Below are 25,379 nucleotides of genomic sequence, written 5' to 3' on the forward strand. Positions count from 1 at the left end.
CGGGAATGGCGACTGTGCTTGAGACGGCGGTCGAGACTTGAATGCACCGCAGCAAATGATATCCATTAGTCCAAGGTATCGAATAATGGCCGGGGTGGGCAAGGGGCGATGGCTGGGAGATAGGACTTCGAAGACTGCATGTAGTCATTTTTCTGCAAGCAAAAAATAGGGTCATGAACTTTTACTTTTTTGGGAAGGTTAGCTTTATAAAAATAAGGTCATAAACTTTTATTTTTGGAAGAACGCGTTTATACTCTTGTTTATTTTGATTTCGTTTAGAGAAGATAGTGGCAAGTGTTTTATTCTTGTTTTGCTGCCGTCCCGAAACAGTGAGTCATGTGGTATATGTGACGGGGATAGGGAGCTGCCATGCATGATGGGCAAGCATATGATCCTACACGTGCTGTCATTACCGAGCAACGAGCAACATGTGCACCATCTAAACTACGTCACGGTGACATCATCCTGCGGGCTGGACTGTCACCTCCTCGGTAGTTAAAAGGATGCCACTTGCTTTATGTCTCTTGACAGTGACAATGGCACACGCAGGGGACACGCACGTACACACTCGCATACGGTCATGCATATATAGTACATATATGCATGCACAAACTACAAGCACATATATAATCACAAGCGCGCGACACACATACACACACACACACACACACACACACACACACACACACACACACACACACACACACACACACATACACATACGCATACGCATACGCATACACATACACATACACATACACATACACATACACATACACATACACATACACACACACACACACACACACACACACACACACACACACACACACACACACACACACACACACACACACACACACAATCACAATCACACACACACACAATCACACACACACACAATCACACACACACAATCACACACACACGACCATATTCACATCCTCGGTATTACTTTCGCACGCATACTAGGACACACCCATACCAAGGAGACACCCAAAGCAACAGACAAACAGACGGAGAGAGAGACCGAGACAAAGCCAGAGAGAGGAAGTGGGAGAAAGGGAAAGAGGCAGAGCGCAATGGCAAGTAGACGAGGGCCGAGCGGCGGCGCAACATTACCCCGCTCGTCTGGCGCTGCAATTAGCGCCAGGCTCGTCCATACCGCGCGGGTGACACACCGTCGCCGCCGTCGCTTCCGTGCCGCCGCGTCCGCCTTGCATCGCTCATCGAGCGCCGCGAGAAACTAATCAGCACTTGCTCTCAAAAACACACAAGCGGAAACACAGACACACGCGCGGCCTTCCATCTGCTTCTTATTACGCCCACGTGTTGGAGCCCACCCGCCCACAGCCTCCCAACGGGTGGAGTGTGGGCGGATTCACATGGTCCCTTGTTCCTGCCCCCCCCCCCCCCTCAGCATGGCTGGAGTATTGTATGTTCCTCATTCAGTGATCTTTTCATGCCCGGCCGCCCTTGACGTCCAAGATACTTTTTACTGTGAGGAGCAATTATCTACATTATTTATTCTCAGTGCATTTAATGTCGTTGTTTTTTCCATTCGTTTCCTGGTAGAGTGTTTTGAACCTCCCGTTGCCGAGAGGGGTCTCTGACTTTCACGGAAAGGAACGGACTGGATTGGTTCCACGTCCGGCCCCGCGCCTTCCTTGCCCTCTTCCTGCCACATCCTCTGCCCTTTTAGCCCCACCACCTTCCTCCCACCCCCACCCCTACCCCTGCGTTTGCTTCACCGTCAGACCCTTCGTCACTCTTCCCTGTTCCTCCACGCCCCTTCTGATTGTACCTAATGTGGCCATCCTGCTTGTAGTTTTCTCCATTCTGTTTGTCTTGTGTCGTGCCGTACTCGTAACTTGCAAAATTCAATAGGATTTGCTCGGGTCATCCTCTGCAGACTAGCAATCAGAGTGCAGAAGACCATCGATTGTGTGCTTACCGTCCGCGCGCCCTTCGACCCGGAGCGCGGGCGGGGGAAATAGGAAATCACACGCCAGTGTTTAAGGTCTGCATGAGATGTTTACCTTCAGAAATACCCAAGCTATTCTTCCCTTCCCTTTCTTTCCCTCCCCCTCTCCTCCTCTCCTCTCCCATCCCCTGTCCTCCCCTCCCTTCCCCTGTCCTCCCCTCCCTTCCCTTCCCTTTCCTGCGTTTCCCTTCCCTGTCTCTTCCCCTCTCCACCACTCCCTTCCTTTTTTTTGCACCGTAATCGGTGTCATTTTATTCCAAGAGTTGTGACATAGTGTGGGTGTGTGGGTGTGTAGTGTGTGTGTGTGTGTGTGTGTGTGTGTGTGTGTGTCTGTTAGTGTGTGTGTCTGTTAGTGTGTGTGTGTGTGTGTGTGTGTGTGTGTGTGTGTGTGTGTGTGTGTGTATGTATGAGTGTGATTGAGTGTGTGTGTGTGTGTGTGTGGGTGGGTGGGTGTCTGTGTAGACGCTTGAGAAGTGTGATGACCGTCAGGTTCAGTCAGTCGCTGAGTCATTCTCACAGTGATCAGTCACAGGGGGTGGGGAGACTTAGTTTTGGACTGATAACTCTAGCGCACTCTCATTCCGGCTTGGCGAAACGCCTTTTGCAGTTCTCAACATTCCAGTGATCGCCTATTGCATGTTAATGGTGATTAGGGCAGCAAACATGCCTGTATCTTCAGAATGACAATATGCCCTTGCCTCACTCTCTCCTCATGTGTCGATAAACTGTTCAGATTCAGAGTCAACTTCAACACGTGCATAGTCGTGTAAGGTGTCGTAAACTTTTTATATGCTTTTCATGAGCGCCGTTTTAGTTGTAGCACTTGAGCGCTGTGTCGTTGGGATTTTTTTACTTCATTTTTTCCATTTTTTAGGACTCTTTTTTACCCACTGTTTATCTTTGGCGGACCTAATCCCTTTTAGACTCGTGTGTGCCGCATTACCTGTCTGGTCGTGACTTTTTTTTGGCGGCAGCCTGTGCAACTCCCACCTCCGCCCGCTGTAACGTCTGTTCTTTATGGGCGTGGAAACCCAGCCGGCACAGTACAATTCGTTGCTTGTGAATTTCTACGTGTATGTAATTTTCCTTTGCGTGAATGTATTGCATTTTCACAAAGAGAAGACAAACATCATCTTCATGCAGACGCTTACACACATTAATAACTGTCAAGCTGCAGAAAACTATTTTCCACTGGACTGATGATTACGGTTTTGACAACACATCGCGAGTGCTAATCAAGTCTGCTCGAGGCACGGCTCGCGGCCCGGGGTTTGATCAGGCGCAGCGAGTGTCCAGCGTTGTAACATAGCCGGCGATGCATGTCCTTGTTGTTAACAGCGTGATGAAGAGCAGAAGAAAAAAAAGGAGAAAAAACGTCGGATCATGTATCAAGTAAAGGGCTAATCGCCGTGACGGCGCCCGAGTATGGTGGTACATCGACGGGACTTTTGGCTGGGGATGCGAGCCAGTTCAGGGATCTCAGGGCAGGGCGAAGGTCACTCCAGAGACAGTTTATTTAATATAACTGTGCACTGAAAGGTTCTCAGGGGAAAGTATGTACAGGGATAAAGGGTATCATAAACCTTTTGTGTGTGTGTGTGTGTGTGTGTGTGTGTGTGTGTGTGTGTGTGTGTGTGTGTGTGTGTGTGTGTCTGTGTGCGCAACGTCAGACTACCAGGGATTTTCCAGTCCGCGAAATCCAATATTTATATTCTTTTCAGTATTCTATTTTCTTAATTTGCTGTGACGTAGCCCACCCATGGGCAAAAACGCAAGGCAAGGTGAATCGAGAAGTTATGTCTCTTCAAGCTCAAGGAACAGAAAACGGGTTTACCAATGTTTTTGCTTTCTTGTAGGGAAAAAAAGAATATGGCCGTCGCGAGACTCGGTTCGAGTCACGCTTCTCCGCCCGGAGACGCCAGCAGGACTAGGCGCAGGTCATGACCCTTGTTTATTACTGCTGATAGTCGGCATCTTCCGTGACCCCGCAACTCGCCACCCACTAATGTCGTATGTCTGGAAAAAAATGAGTGATTATATCCTTTTCGAGTTCATGCTACAATGGTAATCAGAAATACTTGCATAAAGTAACTAGTTTAGGTATATATGATTAAGGGTTTCTGAACAGTCGCCATTTTGTCTCTCCACAGACAGATAAATAGATGGATAGATAGATGGCATATAGCACAATTGCGTATTGCTTCAAAGACCAGTGAAAGGTAACCACGGGTTGTTATTGTGACGTTTACCAGCATTAAGCGTAATTGAGGGCACGTCGTTCGGGCGGAGGTGCGTGAGCCGAGCTGGGAGGGAAGGGTTGCAGGGAAGGGCTGACGTATATATGAGTAGTATTTGGACGTCCCCTTTGCTCTAGCGAGATTTTCCTTTGTATTTTGTTCCTTTTTTCGACTGCAAGATGATCCTTCTGAGTTTATTTTACTCCGTTTCATTGTTTTACTATGGGATCGACTATTATGAATGGAAGTGGCGGATGATGATGAATATTTTACTGATATTTTCAGTTCGTTTTTTTCTATTATCTATATTTTTTTTCTGGAAGAATGATATTGATAACTATATCAGTGAATACCTGATTTTAAAATTTTTTTAAAAAAATCCCAGCTGAGGACAAAGCAATATTTCTTGGGAACTTCATGAATCAGTCAAGTTGAATGCTCTCCCACGTTACTGCAGATTTTACAGCGTAAGTTACCCGAGTCCTGTACACGCGGCGGTTACGTATTTAGTTTCGATGGCTTTAAGGCGATTTGCTTATCTGTGCATTTTATCGTGACATCTGCGGCCATCACACATAGCGCTGGTGGCAGTTTGTCACCTGTCAGTACTTGCTCACGTCTGTCATGTCCATGGTCTTGAATGTGACATGAAGGCTGCCCGTTGGCTGAGGGTGTCAGACAGAGCTCGTCTGCAGAAGCATCAGTATCACTGCTGTGTGGTGCTAGAGGCGGGGAGGGGTAGTAGAGGAGGGATTTTTCAAGGATGGCCTCGGAGAGATTACGGTCATATTGTCACAGAAAGCGAGGGTATTGAAAGCCGTTTGGAGAGAATGATTTAAAGTCGTAATCTTAGATCGCAAGACGGAGGGCCGTTTTGGATCTACCCGAAGGTTCCGTCGCCTGCGTGTGTAGGTTCTTTGTAAAGACAGCTTATGCGCCATTGTACTCCGTTTGTACGTGATCTTTGCAAAGCGCCTTGTTTTTAGTCCCTCCGGAGTGTTCGTTAACCACCTTCTTTATCTGTACGTAAATCCTCGCCCTGGTTACACACTGAGGTTTGTGTTCTTTTAAAAGTTGTACTTACATCCCTTGGCGTGCACGCTGAGCCCATATCTGCCGTGGAAGTTGCGTGTAATATTTAAAGTCATGGCGGAGAGCGACATGCGAGCCGCGGTGCCGGTCATGCGCGCTGTGGGACAGTGTCTTGTTCATGCTCCTAAACCGTCAATTAGATGTAAGTGGTCTCTATTTCACTCATATAAGTATTGCGCGGCATCCTGCTTGCTTGCGAGGCTGAACTGTACCTTGACTCACGCGCTTACAGCTGGACTTGGCACACGCGGGGAACCCCCACACTGCACTGCAACCTGCTATACTGAAGATAAAATGGGGAGAAAGTTCAGAGTAAATGAACGAAAAATGTTCAAGTTAGAGAATACAACATAAATAGGTGCATAAGAACAAATAAAAACAAAAAATAGTGTACGCATTTAGGTATTGTTTCCATACGAACTGAAATTCAAGACGCATTGCTAACCACTGTAAATAAAGGAAATTAATATCTTCAATTTTGTCAAGAATACTTCAAAATATTAAGTAATGTCACAAGGAAATCAACTTGCACTGAACGTGAACTTTTTGTTTTGATTCTGTACATATGTGACAGTGTTCGTCGAAGTTTAGTTCGATGGGCTGTTGACAGTTCTCGGAAAGTAGGGTCGCATGACGTGTGTTCTTTTTTTTTTTTTTTTTTTTTTTTCCTTTTTTTTTTTGTAAGAGGTGATTTTGTAGACCAGGCTTCCATATTACTCCCACGTGGTTGATTCGTTCATTAATGTTCTCATTTATCCATGTAGTCATCGATTAGTCGCTCTTTACCTTTCTTATTTTTCTATTTTTCCCATTCTTAAGGTCTCCATCCTTCACTTTCTTGCTCCTCACACACTTGCCTCTCACATCCCGAATCAAAACAAAAACGGAAGAGCGTGGTCCTCCGTAGCCAGTAAGGCATGGCGTGAGTCCGTATCATTGTCACTGTAATCCCATGTTACCGGACCCGACTTTTGCCTCTCGGAGCCAGTCCCCCCTCCCTCCCCTCTCCCTTCCTTTCTCCCTCTCCCATCCCTTTCCTATCCCCTCTCTTCTCCCACACCTTCCCTTCCCCTCCCCTCCTCTCCCCTTCTCTTCCCCCTCTCTTCCCCCTCTCTCCTTTCCTCCTCTCTCCTCTCCTCTCCTCACCTCCCCCCCCCTCTCTTCCCTTCTTCTGTCTCCCCTTCTCCCCCCCCCCCTCCCTTCTCTTCCCCTCCTCTAAGGTCATTGCGAAACGCCTGTCCATTTCGTGTCAAGTACCCCCTAATTACCCGGTCAACCCGTTATGTTGTTTTCTTCAGATTAGGGAGGGAGAGGGGAGAGAGGAAAGAAAGAAGAGAAAGAGTAGGAGATAGGAAGGGGGAAAGGGCTTGGAGAACAAAATGGAGTAAAAGGACGTTATATGGGGAGAGAAAAAGCTAGATAGGGGGAATGAAATAATTTCTTAAGGGACGACAAGGTAGCGAAAGGGGATTACTTTTCGTCGGATGAAATGCGTTTACGAATTGAGGAGTTTCAACAAATATGATTAACTTGTCGTATATACTTACTCTTCTTGCGTAAGAGATAGACATAAAGCGGCGACCTTTGTCTAAAGTCGAGCACCGTCCCTTTTTTCAGCCAAAGGTTGTGGCTCAAAAGTGACTGGTCTAACATTGCAGATTTAATGCTCGGGGATCGGGCTTTATCCACCTTTACGTGTTCGCGCCATCGTCGGATCCCGCGGATGAACTTTAATTACGCCCTTGATGATATCCCTCACCGCTGAGGATTATATAATTACCTCATTAAGGCAGACTAGGGATAAGTATATGGAGGTGGGGACTCTTATGACAAAGCCACAAGTTTACAGCGGGGGACGGCGAGTTAGCGGAGGACTGGAGCAGGTAGGTAGCTGGAACGAAAGGGGGGGGGGGAGGGGGCGGCGGGAGATATGGAGGCTGTTGTTCACAGCGATAATAACCCGTCCCAAGGTATACCTGGTCTAATTAATGCATCCTACACACCCCCATACGGTAGTTGAAGGCCAAGTCCACTTTGAGACAAACAAGATGAATGTGTGTGTGTGTGTGTGTGTGTTTGTGTCAATGTGTTTATCAACATGGATAAGTGGTGTGTTTTTTCTGTCTGTGAAGGATTCCTTCCCACATCTTTCTTTTTGCTCTCTACATATGTATAATAGCTTGTCTTACGTTTTCAGTGCTTCTTTAAGATATACAGAGCAGGAGGGAAGGCCCTGGTTAGCTCGACATAACTGAAGAATCTTCAGCGTGTTATCGTTCTGTTATCTGACACTGGGAGGCAAGGGTGTCTAGGCACACACGAGGGTTCTCTGAGCACAATGCGCCGTTAACCGGCTTTTAAGTTTCGATAATAACAAAATTGTACAAGCAGTCAGTATTTTGCTAAATGCATAAAGTACCGTTCCTTTTTTTGTTTTCGATAACCAAGGAAAAACGTGCGAACTCTTTCAAGTTGCCTCCGTTTAATGACTGCTTCCTTTTGCCCGACCCGCAACCCCGCTGAGAAGAGAGAACTAAGACGGGAAGCGCGGCGGTCTGGCGGTTATCGTTTTAGAATCTTGGCGAGCTGCAAGGTCCGTATCGCCGCTCAGAATATTACAATTGCACAGTTTACGTGATATTAGTCGTAGGTTAGTTAATGGGTTTTTTTTTTATGGCAGATATGGTTGTGAATGTAAAGAAGACAATAAAACTCCCCCGTGATGGAGTCAGCCATGGACAATAGACTTGTTGCAGGAAGTTAATTAGGCTACATTGCATCTCTCATTCGCTATCGGAGACGCTATCAATCTACAGATGGCGCGAGTGTCGGGCTCTCAAGGGACACCGCTGGGACACTATCTCCCGTCCCTTGCCCTACTGCCAACACTCATACCAGCTGTTGGAAGGGACAGGTGTCTGACAGGACTTGTTCTGACCGAGCTATGTGGCTGAACCATTTTTTTTTCTTCAGTAGCGTCAAATATAAAATAGTAGAAGGAAGAAATGTATAATTGACGGTGAAAAATAAAGTTATAAGTGATAAGAGAGTAAATATACATTTTTTAAAAAGTTGAAAATAACGAAGTGAAGAAAATGAAAATCATGGAAGCATAAGAAATTAAAGGAATGAAAGAGGCAGAACGCCATGATTTCATAGAGGTTGATTATGGTTCCCTCTCTTATGACAAATATCTGGAATTAAGGCCAATAAAGCGTGGAGTTGGCAAGCCTCGCGCAATGGCCCTTTGGGGAGAGAAGACGTGGACATTCCTTCTCGTAGGAAAAGTTTTTCAGGTCATCGCGGTTGCCTGAGGTCACGGGTTGGTGGCCATTCTCATCATTTAACCTCCCCCCTTCTCTTTTCCTCGAGGCTCCCCATCCTCCTTTTCTTCTGAGTCCTCTAAGTACCCTCTATACGCCTTTCATTTTCCTTGCCTCTCCTCTACTCGCCATGCCCGGCACATTGGATGAACTTCTCATCTCTGAATTCCTCTTATCATCAGTTCGATCCATGTTTTCTTTTCTCGTATTATTAACATACGATTAACATCTCCCGCGGCGGATGAATAGGACGCGTTATTTGGATGGTTGGAGCGATTCCCGCTCAGAATTGTATTACGAGAGGCATAATCGAGTGTCGGGAAGCGCGTGAAATCCGGGGGAGGTAACCGAAGCTGATGCTAATCCAAACCCACCTTTACGCGCCACGCATAAGTTATTTTGCTCATTCCGCTTGACCGGCGCGAAGGGGTGGGTATCGCTGGCATTGATAGGGAAGAGAAGAGGGGTAGGAATGAAGGGTTGTGGAGGAATTAAAAGAAATGTAGAAGCGAGTAGCGAAAGTGGGAAGGCTGTGAATGAAGGTAAATAAGAAACAGAGGGGAGGGGATAGATAACGTGATAAGAAAGAAGAGGGGCTAAAAAAAATGGATGATTGTGAAGGAAATGTGATATGAATAATTTGGAAGTGCGTAGCGAAAGTGAGAAGACAATGAAGAGAGGTGGATAAGAAGCCGAGCTGGGAGGATATAGGACATGATAAGGAAATGTGGATTTATAGCCCTCGGAAGGGTGGAATGGGCGTCGAGAGGAAGTTGGAGGGCGAGGCGAAGGAGGAAGAGGAGGGGCCATGAGTGAGAAGAGAAGATGAGTGTGCAGGAGGTTTGTCACTTGTGTTTTTCCTCGGTGAGAGAGTAATGGAGGTGCGTGAGTGGATCCTGAGCTTTAAAGGAGTTGGTTTGTCACTTAACATTTTTTCCTCCCTTGTTGTTTGAACTGACAGTTAGCGCTGGGGGTTCTGTAGGATGGCGTCCGTTGGGGTGCTATGTCATTGGCAGAGGGGGGGGGGGTCAAGAGGGAAGCGTGACGGGGCATGATCAGCGTCGGAACAAATGTTGCGGCGTCAAGGTCATGTCTTAGCATTTAATGCTGGAATGTAGAAATAACAGTATGCAACACGACGTGCGTCTCTGTGTGTGTGTGTGTGTTTATGTCTGTGTCTGTGTGTAGATATGCGCGTGCGTGTGTGTGTGTGTGTGTGTGTGTGTGTGTGTGTGTGTGTGTGTGTGTGTGTGTGTGTGTGTGTGTGTGTGTGTGTGTGTGTGTTTACTCATGTGTATGTTCATGATTGCAGTGAGTAATAGTTTAACGCCTCGCAAAGAACATGGTATATGAGTCGCGACTGTATACCATTTTATATCCACCGCCTCGCCATGGCTTCTACACACTCGGCTACCCACTCGTCCTCTGATTCATGTCTTACTCATTCACTGACATTCACTCGCGCATCTCTTCAATTCAAAGATTCGCGCCCGTTTACTGAGTTTATCTCTTGAGTACACACAGTCACTGGCTGCACACGCTCTCCTATGACTTTAATATTAGTCATATGTTGTGAGAGACAACACGATACTGGGAACTTTAGGCTCGCATGACACGGCCCGGGCGGGGAGAGGTCAGGGAGGGGGAGGGGGAGGGGCGCCGAGAGGGACCTGGGCCTCGTGGCTTAGAATCGGGGAGTTGGGCGAAGAATAAAAGTAGTCTGTTTGTCGTAAAATGTATAAAGTGTGGATAAGTAGATCGAGCATTTTTTAGAAAGTTTATTTTCTCTAGCAAAGAACTGTGTCAGGGATGAACAGGGCCGGTTGATGAGTAACTGGGGTCAGACAGGGAGGGCGGTAGCTGATGCATTTGACAGTGGGAGGTAGGTACTCATGATTCATATAGAACGACGAGTAAAGAGAAGGGGGCAGTGACTCTATCAGATTATGATGGTAAATCTCTTAAACTTAAGGAACCGTTGGCACATAAAACGAAACTTTATATGTTTGTGTATTTATTCACTCGGCTGTTTATTTACGTGTACTACATGCAACTGCTGTTGACTCAGGGAGATTTTTCTTAGGCGGAGAAAAGGCAGACGCGGACTTCCATCATGGAGGTGATGTTGGGGGGGGGGGGGTTGAGCCAGGACGTTAACCATTATCTCAGCTGAAGGAGAGAGAGAGAGAGAGAGAGAGAGAGAGAGAGAGAGAGAGAGAGAGAGAGAGAGAGAGAGAGAGAGAGAGAGAGAGAGAGAAGGAGAGTGAAAAAGAAAAAGAGATTGAAAGTAAGAGGGAGGAAGATGAAGAGACAGAAAGAAAGGAGTTAAATTAACAAAGAGGGAAAGATAAAAAAGAAAAAAAGAAAAAAAAAGCAGGCAGAGTACCCCGCGAAAAGGGCCGCAGCGAGCAGAGCCATGAGTCACCCGGCGTCATGGGGACGAGTCGACACCTGCAACCATGGAGAGTGTCGTTGCTCATGACGGGTGTAAGTGTCGAGTGTCGCCCGCTCCCGCAGCTGACGCAGGCTCCTCTCGATGCCGGCAGTCGCGCCTTCCAAGGAGGAGCGTCTTCCTCCCTAGGAGGGGCATGTTCGTTCGTGCGTTTGATCCTTCGTAGGAGGAATGGCCATCACATTGCGAGGAGTAACTTCTTTATTAATTTTTTCTTCCAAATTTACCCTGACATAAGTATTCATTATCTTGGTTGGTTGCAGAGTAAATTATGTGGGTGTAAGAAAATGAGAAAATTAGATAATAAGTTCAGATATCATTATGCATCATAGTAAATGCATTTTGTGTATATCTTGAGAGCAATATGTGTGTTTATTTTGCGATTGTATAAATGTGTACGTAAGTATAATGTAACTTCGTAGTCATGATATCCATTTGAACCTATAATGACAGGGTGTGTTTGGACTTTGCTGTGTGCACATGCCTTGCGCGGTCACCATAGCAAGGAAGCAATATTGACATCGCTTGCATTCTTTGTCTTACCAAGTTGAAGCTGAGGGAAGTAGAATCATTTTTTTCCCGGAAGATTTTCTCGCATTGTCTCCTACGTTTTCGGTTTTCTTCGTACATGCATTTTGGTGAGAACAATAAGCGTTTTCATGCAATCACGTTGGTTACAAAATGCAAATAGCTCATTTCAACAGCAGACTAGTTTTGATGCGACAGCCAGAGAGGAATGTCAAAACACAAAACAACAAACACAGTAGACTGTCTGAGAGCGTGTACTTTGCCCGCCCGGCGACCTCACTGGAGACTGTGTCATGCAGAAAAAAATGGGCCATGTAATTTGCTTTTGCTCTGATATTGTAATCATACTGTTGTGCACGAAAGTCTTTTTTCGAGACTCGGGAAGTTGAAGCTATTGTTAAAAAGGCGGCTGAGCCAAGAACAGGGTTTTTTTCTGCGTCATGGAAACGTCGTATGATTAAAAAAAATTAAGTAACATGCGAGTGTTTTTTTCGGGCGGTGAAGTTGGATTTAGAATTTGTCCGATTCTGTTTTTCTTTCCTCTTTTTCGTCTGAAGCTTCGGTCCTGTTCTTGAGTTTCCTGTGTCATGTAACGCTTCTGTCACCTCGTTTTAGCTCTTGCAATGTCTTCTTTTATCTAATTTCTCTGTGTATGGTCGACTTTGCGTATCCGATTACGTCTCTAGCGCTTCTTCCCTCTCTCCTTTTCATTCCTTTATGATTTTCGCTCCACCATTCCTCGCCCTTCTTGTCTTTCATCATGTCTCACTCCTTCCCTCTATCCCCCTCTTTTAACTCTCTCTTCTACCGTGGCATTACAGACACTTACGTACGACTATATCAGGAAAATATATATGCAAAAGTAATAACATGCGCATTGCATCAAAAGGCAGGCAGAGCGACGATCTCTCTTAGGGTGCAAGAGTTTTCAAAGGGCGACCGAATCCTCAACCATAGTCTCCGGCCGCCTCATGGGACAGCAGGTCTACAGCCGCCTTTACGGCCGTCGACGGAATTCGGTGTCGTGTTTCACGAGACAAACATCTAGCGTGATTCTGGCGGCTTTTTACGGCTGCTATGGCGCCTGGGTTGATCTTGTTGCCTTAGATGTTGAATTCTGTGTTTGCACGGCTGAGTCAAGGGGTTTGTGTCGTGTCGGGTTAAGCGGGCGCATTTTGTTGGGACTTTTTCGCTTTCAGTTGTCCCTTTTTGTGTTTCTTGGCATCTTAACTATTGTTGTGGTTTTAACTTGATCCTTTTCTCCTGGCTCGTTGTTTATCATGAGCTTCGCACATGCGAAAATTCCCCCCTTTGCAGTACTGTTTACTAGGGTGATTCCCATTAGATATCCTAACTGGCAGCACTTTTCCTTTTGTGAAGCTGATGGGTTGGCATTAGAAAAGTGGAAATTGCAGTGTGGGTTGTCATTTAACTATAAGTTTCATTTTGGTCTTAAAATTACCAGCTTGCATTGGTTCAGATCTTGGGAAGGGTACGTGTTTTGGTTGCTTGTAGCTACCAAGAAAGGTGGGGCCGGACGAAAGAGTTTAGTGGGACGAGCCCCACGCGCGATGGTCGTGGCGTAAGGGGTGATGGATGGTGGGGCTGAGTGAGCGTTGTCGGAACGGGAGTGCCTGAAGTGTTATTTAGATACAAGAGCTTCCCAGCGGATAGAGGGTGCGAGATTTAGCTTGATAGAAGATCGGTTTGTGCAGTGCATGGTGATAGGATTGTTATCCATTCTCAGGTACAGACCTCCAGTCATTCATAAATATGTATATACTGTATATATTTTATACAACTTAGTTTCTCTCTCTCTCTCTCTCTCTCTCTCTCTCTCTCTCTCTCTCTCTCTCTCTCTCTCTCTCTCTCTCTCTCTCTCTCTCTCTCTCTCTCTCTTACACACACGCACACACATTGCTTCCTTGTACATCCTCACCCCGTTTTCACTCCCCTTGTAAAACTTTTATGAGCTTAAACGTGTATCGTTACCACGCAGCGCAGACTGAAAATCATCGCCGAGCATTTCACAAAAGCAGGGACTCCGCTAATGATGAGTGGAAGTGAATTGGCGTTGAGGGCGTGAGCGGGAGTGCGGTGCTTGTGGTGTGCGAGGCAGCTTGAGGACGGTGGTTGTAGCGGAGGTCCGGTGTCACGACCGCACGCTGCCTTTTCCCCCGATGACGCAAGAGCAGATCTTCCCGGAAAATGAGGTCCCCATTTCCTAGCCGCGATATTTTTCCTGGTCTTCATTCAGAAGTGAATGCGGAGGCTCGACATTACGGACACGGAGTTTATCTTTAGCTGAATTTCTTCTTCTTTTTTTCTTTCCTTTTTATTCATTTATTCGTGATAGCTGAGCACATGGCGGACAGTGTACCTCACCGGAAGTGGTGTTGGATTGAAGTACATTGGTCCTTGTGTGTGTGTGTGTGTGTGTGTGTGTGTGTGTGTGTGTGTGTGTGTATGTTTGTGTGTGTGTGTATGTTTGTGTGTGTGTGTATGTGTGTGTGTGTGTGTGTGTGTGTGTGTGTGTGTGTTTATGCGTCTGTATGTTTGTTTGTGTGTGCGTGCGCGCGTGCGCGCGTGCGTGCGTGTGTGTGTGTGCGTAAGCGTGTGCGCGTGTGTGTGTGTGTGTGTGTGTGTGTGTGTGTGTGTGTGTTTATGTGTTTGTGTTTATGTGTGTGTGTGAAAATATGCAAGTTTGTGATCATGTTTAGGTGTGGGTTGGATGTAGGTCTATATTTGCGAAGAGTGGCTATGAATCAGCACTGTTAAAGCGTCACGTGCGAGCAGAGGTATGAAGATGAACTCCTCACTAAGTCGCTATGAAGAAAGGGGATAAAATGTTCAGACGAAGCACCACAGTCAACAGCCCTCTCCCCCTCCCCCTCCCCCTCCCCTCCCCTTTCCAAGATCATAATCACCGTCGCCGCCAACAGACAAATTACTCAAGTAATTAGACGTCACGCAAGCAAAGTCTCGAGCAAGTAAAGATATTATTCTCGAGGGAATCCCTAAATAGATTTTCCCTCTAAACGTTTGGTTTTCGATCCGCCTCGTCTCCCACACTATATTTACAGCCGGGTGGAGGGACTTACTCCGGATAAAACTCCTTCCAACTGCTGCTTTCGCGCCGGGAGTTTCGCTTGCCAGGTGATTAAGTCGCTTTTTTGTGCAATGGGACCGTCGCTCGGATCTACATACTTTGTAAATATAGCTGCATTTGTAACCTGTTTAATTGCAACGTGTTAATATTCTGTGAATACATTTGTAGTATTATGGTATTCGCGGAGAGTATCGTGAGAGCAAGGTGTTTTTGTGGAACGAATAACATAGAACTTCCGGTGGGGGACGTGAGGCGCCAGGCGACGGTCTGTCTGGGGACACAACTTCCTCACAACAAGTGCTTCTTACACACGTGGTCGTGCGATGCGCTTCGAAATACTTGCTGACACACACGTATCAAAATGCAGACAGATAAGTTGTACACTGCCGATGCGGCGACTCCGGTATGCAGTGGATTGTGGGTTAAGCACTTTCTTGGGTTTGGCTAATAGTTGTTAAAATATAGGTTCTGATGTGAGTTCTGCCTTTTCTGTACTGCATATATAAGCTTGTAGGAGGGATGTTAGAAATACCTGAGCTGATAATAAAACATTACTAACTTCGCTTTATATCATCTGGCACGAAATGTGATCCCCCAGTGCTTGAGGCTGTGAAGCTAGGTTTTTCTTCTTGTACATGATCAACTGTGTCCTCCTATCGTGGTGTCATTGGTGCCGCCCATGGGATCCATGCTTACATCACGCCTTCCCGTTGCCATGATGGTTGAAGTGGCTTTCAATATGTGATGTATTGGCCACTCACCTGAATTTGAATGTGTTTACCTGGCGACACACCTGCGACACTTCGTTATTAGTCTCTGCGGTGATGTGACATTCAAATTACTCATAGACTTAAGATCTAGCTGATATGGGCGGGGCCAAGGAAGAGGGTGAAGGTAGCCTTCTTCCCTTTAACGTGTTCGTTTTTAATAAGCAAGGGATGTTTGTCACTACCTGCGTGGGGCTGTTGCGTAAGCGTTGGGCAACACGGCTCGCTCCCTGTCGTGGGCTGCCCCTTCTTACCTTTTCACGCGTCTGGTCGCTATGGCACTTTAGAAGGATCGTGTAAGGATTTATTTAGAGCTTTGATCCTCAGCTCAGCGTTGTCACCCGGCGTTTGATGCTCCTCTGGACGCTTTCTGTAGGTCGGTTTGGTTAGCCTTTGTTCATTAAGGACAGTGTAGCGAGGTTACCGTTAATGTATGTATTGGGTTCTCTTTATTTTTATTCCTAGTATTTTGATCGTGTGTAGTGAGGAAAGACTGCGGATGAGAATCTGACATGATGAATTTGGGAGGAGAGGCTTATAAATAATGTCGAGAATGTCACGCGCAAACGACGGTGAAAAAAAATGATACTGTATGATTATGGGAGGCAGCTATACAGAATCACAAGGTTCAAGTGGACCACAGAGGCGTGTACACTGTATTGCTGCAACCTTATAACCCGGTTACCGTCATGGCACTCGGTCCCAGACCACTCAGACTGGTTTATGTGCTGGCATCACCGCGGCCACCTCTGCTCTTGCGCCCTGCATATGCACGTTGTTGTTCACGCTGTGTCAGTCATGGCATGGTTCGGCGTACATGAGTGTATGTATGTGTGTTTGTGATTACTATAAGGGGTTTGATAGCAAAGTAAAATATTATCTTTATGATTAATGGGCTCCCAGAGGATAACGTGTGGGCGCCAGCTCTTATTTTCTTGTGTTTACTTATTTCACGTAGAGCTTTTCTTAGGAATCGAGCATTTTGGGGGGAGAAGGCAGCGAGTATTCATTTGGCTGTGCAAAAATTACCAGAGCTCGTTCTGCGTTATGAGAATCCCTTCATGCTCAGCGAACATCACCGACGGGTTTGTGTAAACACGACACGTTTTTTCGCCCTCGACACAGTATAGATGCTGTAGCAACGAAGATCTGACCTTGTTTGTGTTTTTTAACTCGGAACCTTCATTTGAAATGGTAATAAAACATTATCATGAAGTTTGTTTTTATTTTTTTGACTTCGCAGGTATAATAGACAGAGAAAATTATAGATGAAATGCATTAGAGTTGAGACCTAGAAATGCCATGTTAAATAACTCGGTTGCAATAGCTAAAGTCGCTGGCATTAAAAGTCTTGGAACTAAAAAGATATCGGCAGTGCGCGTGCCTCGCATGGTGTGGCCAGACCATGGTCTAGAAAGGGAGCTAGGACCACTCAGGACACGCGAGGCAAGGATGGCACGGCTGGCTCAGCTGGTCCGGCCGAGTGACGTGTAGTGTGGCACCGTCGAGCAGGGACTTGGTGGGGGTTGAGCCACGGGGGAGGAAAGTGCAGCATGGACGCCCCAGGGAGATCCCCCGCCCACGCTTCTTGACGACGCAAACGATTGTCCCGGAGGGCTAGCCTCGTGGGCGGGACGCCTAAGCGCTGCCATGCGCGGGGACACCATGCTGCGCTACCTCACGCCCACCTCCGTCGTGAGGGAGAACGGCACGTGCGAAACCGTCACCATCGACCTCGAGTTTTGGGTAAGTAGGCCTATCGTGCCTCGCTCCTTATCCCTCTCATTCCTCCTCTTATCTTCGCCTTGCTTGTCTCGCCCACTTCCACACTCTCCTCTCTTCTCACCTTTTACGTCTTCGACATTATCTCTTATACTTTAATTCTGATGTGTGGGCGTGAGTGTATACAAACCTATGCTTCACTTAAATATCAGTATCAGATTGATATGCTCTTTTCTGCAAAGGTGCTTGATTCTGTGATTTTTCCATGACCAAGTGAAGATTGTTTGGCTCGTATGTTTGAGCGCAGCTTGTATGGTACCGTGTGCAACAGGTGACCTTTGGACATTGACCTTGTTGCAGCCTATAATGTTGCTGTACACGATATCATCATATTTTATCGTTTCCATTACTTCTTATATTCTATAACTACTATTTCTACTATTGATACCACCATTACTACTGCTGCTGTTATGGCTATTACTACGGCTTTATTTTACCGCTACAATTAGTACTGCTATTGCTATTGCTAATGCTACAGCCACCATTGTTGCCGCCACTCTTTGAAGCCTCCCGAGAAACGAGTTGGAGATGAAACACGATGAGAGCTTTGCAGGTAACACGAACCAAGAGCCGTTCAAGAAGGCGAGGTGGAAGAACCGACCGCGAAAGGGAGGGAAGTGCGAGAGAGGATGAATGATGAAGCGAGAATGGGGAAGGTGAGTCTGCGTGTCAGGAGAACGTAAATTCAGATCTTAATAAATGAACGTAAGGGTTCAATACCCCGTGCATCATCTACCACCCGTATGTGTGGAAGGATGGCACGCTTTGCGTAAAAGGACGAAGGACGAGTGAGACATTAGGGAATGGAAGTCGAAATATGCGAAGAGAACCTACCACGAGAAGATGAAGTGTAAACTGGGAAAGATCGCGGCATGAGATAGGACGAGGACCTGTCCGGAGAGGAGACGCGAGGGGCGAGGATCCGACGGAAGAAGATGCGTGATTAGGAGCCTTCACGCCCTTGGGAGTGTTGATCTGGCGATGACGTTTCCCTCTGCGTTGTTTATCCCGCGCTCATTCTTTTCTTTGAAGGGACTTTTTATTTTCTCCGAGATGGGTCACCGGGTTTTGTGGTTATGCGACCGGGTGAAGCGGATGGGTGGAGCCTGATTGGTTAGAGATGATATATTGGTGTTATACGTTTTCTTCTCCTATAGTTGTTATTGTTGTTGTTTTCGTGTCGCGTGTTGTCTGTTTAGGCATTTCCTTCTCTTTGCATTAGTTTAATTTTCTTTCCCTTCCTAAATTTCTTCTTCATTCCTAATCTTCATACTCTGCTTGAGTTTTCGCTTTATCATTATCTTGTCAAGTTGGGTGAATGATTGAACTCATTATTATGGTGATTAGCAGACTGTAAGCCAGGCCGTTCCTTCACGTTGCTTGGGCGAAAATACCTCAGTGCCCGTTTGTTTATCTCCTTCCCTGATCTCCGAAGTTAATGTATTTCCTTTGTGTTAGTTTGTTTTCACAAGCATGAGTGCAGTCTCGTGCAGCGGTGTTCTCGACCACAGGGCCTCCAGTATCTCCGCGGGGATGGCTGCGCGCGGGCGTGGGCGAGTGTGCAAAGGGCCAAGGGTCAGGTTATATCGGTGTCCTTGCGGGAGCGTAGCTTTCCTTTTTCTTTTATTTATGATTTATTTTATAGCGAAAATGTTAATGAAATGGTATTTCTGAAGGCCTGCAACTTGCAAAATAGGTTCGGCGGTCAAGATGAGGGCAGCGGTATCTTGATAAGCACATGGAGGGCGCGCTACCTAGGGCCTCGCCGCCATGCTGACGCCACGGTCCTGCCTCTCAGCCCCCTCCCCTCCCTACCCCGCTCGCCCTGGAGGGATAAGAGGCCCCTCCCCTCCCCTCCAGCCTATCCCTCCTCTCCCCTTCCCGTCACCACCACCCTACTCTCGATTCCCACAAATTGTTTATTTCTACAAACCATCTTTGATACTGCGTGAAAATTGACGCTTGCAAGTTTTTAAGCAGAGCTGAAGATGGTTTACAAATGGCAGATCAGTGAGAGGTGTAGTAGCACCTGCAAGGAAAACACCTGCCCCGGAAAGGTTTGCGTTGGCAACTTGCCCGCCCGCCCGCTGCCCTCCCCTTCCCATTCCCCTCCCTCCCCTCTCCCCTCCTCTTCCCTGCTCTCCTCTTCCCTGCTCTCCTCTTCCTCCTCCTCTTCTACCCCCCTCCCCCTCCATTTCTCTTCCTCCTCATCCACCTCCGCCTCCCCCTTCTATAATGCCCCCTCCACCCCCCAATGATGCTACAAGGCCCGGATCTGAACCCGCCATGACAGGTGGCGACCCACACCTGCAATATGTTCACCTTGTTCTCGCTGCGTCCTAGAGTCGGGCACCTTCGATTGTAACCTTCTTAGGGGGAATTTTTGAACCAAACTCGTCATCTCTGTATTAATTTAAGACAGGAGGTGCATAATTACATAGAAAATTACAGTCAGTGGGTACAGGATTACAGGGAAGAGGCTTATTATGATGTTTCGGAAATCGAGAGCCGTCGCTAAGGATGTGCGCCCGGCTGTCGCGAAGACGCTGCCTTGGTATTCATTAATTCCTTCCTAAATCTCTGGGTGTTTATCCTCGGGCGAAGGATTTGCGGAGCATAATTCCTGGCTTGATACGGACGCCTGTTTTATGATCCGCACACCCGCGTCTGCTACATACATACGTGGCATTCGCACATTCTCCAGACTGGTACTTAGCCATGCGCTCTTGAAGCCTAAAGCTGTACATAACTTACGTCAGCTAAGTTCAGCCACATGTGCTAAGACACACTCACTCACACGCGCGCGCACATACACGCCTACGCGCGCACGCATGCTCTCTCTCTCACACACACACACACACACACACACACACACACACACACACACACACACACACACACACACACACACACACACACACACACACACACACACACACACATTCGCGCGCGTACCAACACTTACACGGAGCAAGCAAACAAGCAAGCAACACAAGCGCCGAGAATGCACGTTCGCTTCCTGCTTACACATACTTTCATGTTTGCATCCCGCGCTCTTGCCTCAATCCTCCTGACGCTTGTTTGCACCCGCGCTCGCTTCTACCTTCAGCTGCGTGTGAGAGGCATATTGATGCGTGAGTGTCCCCTTCAGGCTGACGGACTAGCGCTGTCAGGGCGGCAGAGTACGTCCTTATGTCAGGGTTGCGAGAGCGACCACGAGGCAGGCAGGGCTCGCTGTCATTTTCTACTTGTTTTTGTTTTTGTTATCGATGTGTGTGTTTGTGTGTGTGTGTGTGTGTGTGTGTGTGTGTGTGTGTGTGTGTGTGTGTGTGTGTGTGTGTGCGTGTGTGCGCGTGTGCGCGCGTTGACCTGGGTGTATCCGCGTTTAGGTTTGTTTGTTTGGCAGCGGGAGTGCATGTGTTCGGGGAATGTCACATATAGATGTATCCGTGTTTGATTAAATGACATATTATGTTAATTCGACTATTTGTATGTAAATGGAGGGTGATTCATTTTAGATATATGTTTATGAATGGGCGGTGATCTGGATAGCCTGCATCCCTTGTTTTTAGGCTCAGGGCGTCAAGCATGGAATTCACTTGTTCAGGGTAAGCCCGGCCGACGCCCCTCACCCCCTCCTCCTCCCGCCCTCCCTCATGCATACCCATACTTGATCTATGAATCACGGTTCTCTATTGCTGTAGTGAAGAAATGTTTATGTTTTTAAACAGGTAAAAAAAAAAAAAAAAAAAAAAAAAAAAAAAGTAGGTAACCTTGTTAATAAATACATAACATCAGAAAAATAAAATCCGATTGAGGGTAATTCCTTTACCGTTTTCTCGTGTGTATGAATGGTAGTGTGTGTGAGCCAACTTGCTTTGTGTAGGCAGCCGATTGTATTATTTCTTCTGAATCTGGAACTGGACGTTTTGCCTTTTTGTTTATTTCTCGTCTTTTACGATCACTTTGTCTGTGCCACTAAAATGGTATTATTTTATTACCCTTTGTCTACTGCAAATATATTCACTTGATAGCCGTCTATAGTGTTAGGCTCCGTAGACCGAGAGCCGAGGGGCAAGGGGGGAGTGCAATTGCAATTCGGTTGTTGCTTTAGTCGCAGGGCTGCAGGAAGGGAAAGGTAGGAAGAGAGAGTCACGCGAGGGATCTGCTGCCGGGTTGTTACCAGGACCCGCCCATGTCTTGTCATGGGGCGCCGCGGACTGATTAATGGAGGTTAGGGGGCGGAGGTCATAATTGAGGTTTGAGGTGTTTCTGTTTGTCACTGTTTCTCATTCACAAAGGCGCGCCCACAAGTTCGCTTTGTATGAACGGGCGCTCAGTAAGGGCTTGGCATCGTGCAGGAATACGTTCAACAGACATGATTCTTTAAAGTGTGCCCTTTTTATCTGTAAGGACAGAAATTTAACATAACATTACATAAATGCGGAATGTGCGGTCTACATATTGCACTACTTTCTAATTAAAATGCAAGACGCATTTTACAGAACCGATATAATGAGTATGAGGAGAATATACTATACATTATTTATAAGATGTATCATATTTTTGAACTATGTATAACTAATATGATAATAATTAAATAATTTTATAGTTTAAAGTAAAAACGTATTAAATTAACAAATCCGTCACGGGAGCAATGATTTTTGCACTTGCGCAGCCCTTTTTATCTGTAAGGACAGAAATTTAACATAACATTACATAAATGCGGAATGTGCGGTCTACATATTGCACTACTTTCTAATTAAAATGCAAGACGCATTTTACAGAACCGATATAATGAGTATGAGGAGAATATACTATACATTATTTATAAGATGTATCATATTTTTGAACTATGTATAACTAATATGATAATAATTAAATAATTTTATAGTTTAAAGTAAAAACGTATTAAATTAACAAATCCGTCACGGGAGCAATGATTTTTGCACTTGCGCAGCCCTTTTTATCTGTAAGGACAGAAATTTAACATAACATTACATAAATGCGGAATGTGCGGTCTACATATTGCACTACTTTCTAATTAAAATGCAAGACGCATTTTACAGAACCGATATAATGAGTATGAGGAGAATATACTATACATTATTTATAAGATGTATCATATTTTTGAACTATGTATAACTAATATGATAATAATTAAATAATTTTATAGTTTAAAGTAAAAACGTATTAAATTAACAAATCCGTCACGGGAGCAATGATTTTTGCACTTGCGCAGCCCTGTTATTCTCTCGTCCTCCCCCCCCAAAAAAAAAAAAAAAAAAAAAAAAAACATACACATGTACACACGCGCGCCCACTAACACATTCACGCACACAGCTACTGCCGCCCAAAAGTACCACTTGCAGTACCACCACCACCAGGATGCCTAGGTTTGTGCATGATTCATTTCATTAACTGTTACTTTGCAATTTGGAAGTTTTTAAATTGCCACGCTGATAGTTTTGCGATATAACAGTTATCATCAAAGCAAGGCACATAAGGAGAAAAAAACAAAAGGAAAGAGGCGAAGGAACAAGATTAGATGGAACTAGAGTGCCGACATAAGCTGTCCTTTAAGTTTAAGCTGTGACATAACTTAAGAGAGTCGGCCGGGGAAATGAACTATTTACAATTAAAATGAATCCCATTGAACGTGAGGCAGCATCAGCGGGGAGAGCGAGAGAGCGAGAGGAAAGCCATCGAGGCTGACTTGAACTACACACAGCCAGAAAATTAAATTAGCGAAGTGGAAGGAATGACGCAGTTAATGTCCATAAATTCGAGGCACAAAGGGAATTTCAGAAGGGGAGGTTAGGGGGGAGGAGGAGGAGGGAGGAGGAGGGAGGAGGAGGAGGAGGAGGAGGAGGAGGAGGAGGAGGAGGAGGGAGGAGGGAGGAGGGAGGAGGGAGGAGGGAGGAGGGAGGAGGGAGGAGGGAGGAGGGAGGAGGAGGAGGAGGAGGAGGAGGAGGAGGAGGAGGAGGAGGAGGAGGAGGAGGAGGAGGAGGAGGAGGAGGGAGGAGGAGGAGGGAGGAGGAGGAGGGAGGAGGAGGAGGGAGGAGGAGGAGGGAGGAGGAGGAGGGAGGAGGAGGAGGGAGGAGGAGGAGGAGGAGGAGGAGGAGGAGGAGGAGGGAGGAGGAGGAGGAGGAGGAGAGGAAAAGGGAAGAGGAGGGGGAAGAGGAAAGGAAAAGGGAAAAGGAAGAGGGGGAAAAAAAGAAAAGAGGGGGAAGGGGGAAAAAGAGGGAGGAGGAGGGGGAGGGAGGAGGAGGAGGGAAAAAAGAAAGGGGGAGGAGAGAAAAGGGGGGGGGGGGAGGGAAAAGGGTTTTTGGGGGGGGGGGAGGGCGCGTTTCCGTCTGTGGGCTTTTTCTTCGCTGTGCTTTTGGCGCCCCCTTTTTCCTTCTTTCCCCCTCTTCTTTTTTCTGCCCCCTTTTTTTTTTTCTTTTCCTCTTTCTTCTTTCTTTTTCTCCCTTTCTTTTTTCTTTTCCCCCCTTCTTCTTTTTCGTCTTCTTCTTTTCTTCTTTTCCTTTTCTTCTTTTTAATTTTTCTTCTTTATCCCCTTCGCCCCTCCTTTTTTCTTCCTCCTTCCTTCGCTTCCTTTTCTCCTCCCCTCTCTCGTCCCTTCTTCCCCTTTTTTTCCTTCCCACCTCCCACCTTTCCCTCACTTTCCCACCCACCAGCCCACCCTTTTTCCCACCTCTTTTTCCCCCCCTCCCCCACCTTTCCCCCCCCACCCTTCCCTTTACCCCTTTTTTTCACATTCATCAAAACCAACCCTTTCCCACCCACCCCCCCACCCACAAAACCCTGAACCCCCACCCACCCCCCCCCCCCCCCACCCCCCCCACACACACACTCCACAAACCCCCCCCCCCCCCCCCCCCACCCCCACCCCCCGAAAGCCCCATACCCGCCCCTCCCCCCACCCCCCCCCCTCGCCCCGGGCCTTCCCGTGTGCAATTTTCCCTCCCCCACTATCCACAAATTTCCCCTAACCCCTACCCCCGCCTAAAATAGGCCCACCGGCTTTACCCCAATCCCAAAAGAAAATTTAAGGGGTCCCCCCAGCCGAAAATTTTTGCCAAAACCAGGGGAAAACATTTCGGAAAACGCCTGCAAATTTTGCTGCCGCAAGGGGAAATGGAAAACAAGTGGTTTTTGTGATTTAGGGGTTTTCGAGGGGGGGAGGGGAAAGGAGAGACGGGAGGAGAGGGCGGGGGATAGAAACCATAAGAAGAGCGAAACTACCGCGGGAGGTTTAAAAAGTAAAAAAAAATAAACGATCGTCCCTTTTGCGCATTGGGAAAAAACCTGGAATTTAAACATCAGTTCCACTTAGCTTTCTTTCAAATTTTAAAAGGACAAATTTTACGGGGCTTTATGTTTTTGGGTTTTTATGTGCCCCAAAGCTGGGAAGGACAGGGGAGGGGTAGACCCCAAGCCTTTTCTGGCGTACGGGCGGGATATCAGTATTTTAGTGCTTGTGCCGGAGGAAAAATAACACGAAATAAAGTCTTATTTAGTAAAGCTGAGTGCGGATTGTCCAAAGCAGTTACACGCATGTCAGAAGACTACGGGTGAATGAGGAGAGGAGTGCCAGCCCTTTTTCGCCGCGGGTTAAGTTGAGTTTAATATGTTTTGGGTGTGTGGAACAGAACACGTGTGTTTTCGATTTTAGGGGGAAGGGTAAGAGGTTTTGCCTGATATTCTTATTCATGTTTTAAGACCCATTTCTATTTTTGTACAGTCCCTATGTCACAAATGAGCTGCGGCCTGGCATCCAACTGGGTGTTTAAATATCTTACCAGTATATACATGTCAGATTCAAAGTTATGTGTGTTTATGCTTCTGTATCTCCTGGCATCTCAGAACTACTCAAGAAGTCTCTTGGGTACGTACTCTTCTCTGAGTCACAGAAAAGACTTCGCGGAAAGTTTGACATTTACTTTATTTCCGCGACAAGTCGTCGAGAGAGCCCTGACAGATAAATGCGTGTATGTGTCGCCGTTATACCTTTCGTCGCCGCGCTGCCAGATCGTATCTCGTTCGGAGACGTCCAAGAAGGGGGTCCCTTTGTGAAGCTTGTCCCATTAAGCGTAGATGCA

The 25,379-nt window shown here is 46.7% G+C and overlaps 2 protein-coding genes across 2 annotated transcripts in view; both read left to right on the forward strand.

Moving 5' to 3' along the window:
• LOC125037066 (extensin-like) overlaps positions 1-17,138 on the forward strand; it is a 131,038-nt gene extending 113,900 nt beyond the window's left edge. The window contains exon 3 of the mRNA XM_047630049.1: positions 16,736-17,138. Within this exon, the coding sequence (XP_047486005.1) occupies positions 16,736-16,741 (6 nt within the window). The 3' untranslated portion in view covers positions 16,742-17,138. The remainder of the gene's footprint in view (positions 1-16,735) is intronic.
• Positions 1-25,379, forward strand: part of LOC125036947 — an 868,716-nt gene that overhangs the window by 683,198 nt on the left and 160,139 nt on the right. The window lies entirely within an intron of this gene.

The sequence above is a fragment of the Penaeus chinensis genome, chromosome 22 (genome assembly GCF_019202785.1).
Source record: "Penaeus chinensis breed Huanghai No. 1 chromosome 22, ASM1920278v2, whole genome shotgun sequence".
NCBI classification, from domain to species: domain Eukaryota; kingdom Metazoa; phylum Arthropoda; class Malacostraca; order Decapoda; family Penaeidae; genus Penaeus; species Penaeus chinensis.